Source organism: Drosophila guanche, unplaced genomic scaffold, assembly GCF_900245975.1.
Source record: "Drosophila guanche unplaced genomic scaffold, DGUA_6, whole genome shotgun sequence".
NCBI lineage: Eukaryota > Metazoa > Arthropoda > Insecta > Diptera > Drosophilidae > Drosophila > Drosophila guanche.
This window is the reverse complement of record NW_022995747.1, coordinates 5,129,310-5,132,970: the sequence shown is the minus strand read 5'-3', so window position 1 is coordinate 5,132,970 and position 3,661 is coordinate 5,129,310. Positions and strand designations below refer to the sequence as shown.

General features: G+C 51.7%; 1 protein-coding gene across 2 annotated transcripts; it reads left to right on the top strand.

Moving 5' to 3' along the window:
- The first annotated feature begins 982 nt into the window (after nt 1–982).
- LOC117583485 (probable WRKY transcription factor protein 1) lies at nt 983–2,720 on the top strand. Of its 2 annotated transcripts, XM_034271796.1 has the most exons (3): nt 983–1,177; nt 1,223–2,089; nt 2,146–2,720. In XM_034271796.1, the coding sequence occupies exons 1-3, from the start codon at nt 1,125–1,127 to the stop codon at nt 2,573–2,575; spliced, it is 1,350 nt and encodes a 449-aa protein (XP_034127687.1). In that variant the 5' UTR covers nt 983–1,124; the 3' UTR covers nt 2,576–2,720. The 2 variants fall into 2 exon arrangements, with proteins under 2 accessions (XP_034127687.1, XP_034127686.1); XM_034271795.1 differs by having other exon boundaries at nt 983–2,089.
- The last annotated feature ends 941 nt before the right edge of the window (nt 2,721–3,661 follow it).

Sequence of the window (3,661 nt, the reverse complement as noted above, 5' to 3'; positions counted from 1 at the left end):
GTAGCTCATACAAATTCGACAGCTGAAAGCGTTTCCGTTTCCGTTTTCTTGTCTTTGTTTGCACACACACACACACACACATGCCCCAGTCCTGGTCCCTGTCTCTATCTGTCTCTCTGTGCTTTTGTCTCAGTTCTCTACTTCTGTGTGTGTCCGAGTCCCTGTCCATCGATGATGCAATGAAGCGCGTTTATTTGTTGCTCGTAATTTATTTACTGCCCAACTCTGTACCCATTCTGCTCTGTACTTTGGCCTGCAGTCCGGCCAACTTGTTGGTTAAATATTGCCAGAAGTGCTGGTCAGCCATCTAGGGGAGCTGCCACTGCCACTGCCACTGCCACTGCCGCCCGAGAGTGATAAATTAATCGCTACATCAGTTTTTAATTCCGTGTTGCTGGTATGCGATATATCTCTAGCTTCGCTCTGCTCCATTCCCATTGCTTCCCAGTGCTCGCTGCATTGTCTCGTGTGTCCCAGCAATCGGGGGCAAGGTTCCATGACTCTGCCTGCCTGCTCTCAACCTTTGTAGCCAGCCAGCCAGCCAGCCAGCCAGCCAGCAGCATTCTCTGTGTGTTGCAAGCACTGTTTAAAGATGATGTATGGCTGCAATTTTGACAAATGTACAAAAATGAGTCATGAGAGTACACTCGCGGGTGGCTGCGCCCCCTCCCTGCTGTTGCACTAGTTTGTATTTACTGTTGACTTTTTCCATGTACTTTGGCATCGTTATCCATAAAACAAACGCACAGAAACACACAGAAACTGCCACCGAAGATGGAGCTGTGCTGTGCTGTGCCGCACACATGTTTTGTTTTCCAGTCATTAATCATCTATGGGTTTACCTTGCCACACAGCACAGCTCCCTTTGGGCACTGCCCTGCTGAATGCCACACCGCAGGCATGAAGTTTATGCTAAAAAGTATTTCAATTAATTCGAGCATGCCTTGGAGCTCCTTTCAGTGTCAGTCAACTGTGCGACGAATTCCCCTTTGCCATTTGCCAGTTCTACGTCTCTCGTAGACACTTCAACAGCGTCTCGTTTATCGGGCTTTGGGCAGCATTTTATTTTTACATATTTAAATTTGCGACCAGTTTTACGTGGTTCGGATTATCCAGAGAAAACAATGGCTAATCGCTCCTTTGACAATGGCAAAAACCCCCGTGACAACCGTGGCAATCGTGACGGCAATCGAGAGTTCAATCGTGACGGCAATCGTGATGGCAATCGAGAGTTCTATCGTGACGGCAATCGTGGTGGCAACTATCGTGGCACTTATCGTGGCAATAATCGTGACAACAACTATCGCGGCAATCGCGACAATCGGGACAACTATCGAGAGGACAGGAACTATCGCAATTTCGGACGTGATCGCAATTGGGATAATAACAATCACAATCGCAATAGCAACAACCAGCGGCCGGTGCCCACAGATCCCCCATTCAGCGCCTATGTGGGCAATCTGCCCCAGGGCCTTGTCCAGGGCGATGTAATGAAGATATTCTCGGACTTTGAGGTGAAGAACGTGCGGCTGGTCAATGACCGTGAGACGGACGAGTTCAAGGGCTATGGCTACGTGGAGTTCGAGACGCTGGAGCAGCTGGAGCGCGCCCTCGCCTGCAATGGGCGCATCAAGCTGGACAACTTATCGGCTCCGCTGCGCATTGACATTGCCGATCATCGCCGACAATTGGGTGAAGGTGGTGAAGGTGCTGCAGGCGGAGGTGGACGCGGCGGAGGAGGTGGCTATCATCAGTCCTCGGGCAGCCGCAACTATTACCAGCGGCGCAACTATCGTCGCGACGACAGCGTCGGCTCGCATCAGATTCTGCCCAGTCCGGACACCGACAGCCTGCGCGGCTCCCCCGGGCAGTCCTTCTCCAACAGCAGTCCCACCAGCAGCAGCGTAACCCTGCGAGGTGGCCCACGGTCTCCCCGAGACAACAACATCCGCTCCGGTGGCTATGGCCGGGACGGAAATCGCTACCAGGGCCACGACAATGCCCAACGCAATCGCAACCACAGCACGGGCTACCTCGAGAGCCGACAATCCTCGGAGAGCATTCAATCGCGCAATCGCAACTTCAATCGGTAATCCACAGGAACTACATTTATTCCCCACGAGAGACTTAATCCTTTTCCTGCAGTTACAACAACAACGGCAGAGGTGGCGGCGGCGGCGGTGGACGCTCGCCGGATCGTCAGCGTTTCAACAGCAGCAACGGCAATGACAACGGCAACTACACACATTTTACCCAGAATCGCAATCGGGATCGCCGTGGCCACTACAACCCCAATGGTGGTGGCGGTGGCAATGGCCATGGCCATGGCAATGGCAATGGCAGCGGCAGCCTTCGCGGCACCAGTCCGGGCTCCACTTCCCTTCGCTCCCTCATTGACGACGACGATCGCCCGAAGCTGCAGCTGAAGCCGCGCACTGTGACGGACCCCCTCAATGCGCTGGCCAACACCGAGCAGGCCTCGAAGATCTTTGGCAAGGCCAAGCCACGTGCTGAGCAAACCACGCCCACAACCACTCCACGCTCGGAGCAGAAGGGCGGCAACAACAGCGACTAACCGGACACCAAAAGACACTCAAAAAAGAACAAAAAAACACCTCAAAGGATTCAAGCAAATACCCACAAAATCAGCAGCAGAAACAGCCAACAAGATCTCTCCCTCCTCTAAATGTTCGTGTCGAAATGAAATTGTATTTAAATAAATCTTTAAGTGCAGCGAAAAAGATCTGTTCAGCGGTGAATTGTAAGTTGATTTTCTTCTATTCATAGTTGAACTTTTTGTGGATAATCATCAATGCAAATTAGTAGTTTCCGCTCAAAGAAAAGCTGTCTTCAAATCGTTTTGTTAGGCCTCCACAAAACATTGAAAACACGAAAAGTTCCTTACCTAATTAGACATTATGCGACGAAGTCTACTTATCAACCATAAACCTCTACGAATATTCCGCCACTTTGGCACGATGAGCTCCCATAAATTTCAAAAGTTAATGCTCAGTGACACAAAATCCAGCAAAAGGGAAAGGAAATGGCCAGGAAACCTGCCACTCGTGGACACTCGCGGACACTTGCGAGCATTAACTAGTCAACTCGAACTAATTGAATTGAGATGAGATTAAAGAATTTTACGCCGAAATGAAGACATCGGCCAGTTGTCGGCAGTTGGGGCCGTGAAACGTGGACTTAGAACCGGGCCGGGCCGGGACAGGACACTTGTCGTGGTATTTATGGGCCAAGATTTACGAGACACAACACAAGGCATCCTTCTGGTCAGGCAGGGTCCTGGTTCTAAAGGCAAATTGGCTTAATTTCTTTTTAATTTGCTTCCGCTGTTCCGCGTTCGCCTCGGTCTTTCCGTTTTCTTTGGAGCGGCCTCTCGAAGTGAAATTCAATTTGAAAAAGTGGCCAACCCAGCGACCCCGGGACACGTCTACGGCAGCGGATACGGAGGTGAACAAGGCGTGGCCGTGCCTTGTTTCCATTTAAATTTTCTAGATGATGATATGCCTATACCAGAGACCCATCCCATCCCCCCCCCCCCCCCCCCCCCCCGCCCCCCCCCCAAAACCCACCTTCCCCCCCCAATTTTTTTTTTTTTTCCGGGCCAACCCCACAGCCCCCCCCCCCCCCCCCCCCCCCCCTCGCC

Excerpts from the sequence above, each read along its gene's own strand:
- LOC117583485 (XM_034271795.1), top strand. The coding sequence starts at position 1,125 with ATGGCTAATCGCTCCTTTGACAATGGCAAAAACCCCCGTGACAACCGT. Across the intron at positions 2,090-2,145 it reads CGCAATCGCAACTTCAATCG|TTACAACAACAACGGCAGAG; the intron begins GTAATCCACAGG and ends CTTTTCCTGCAG.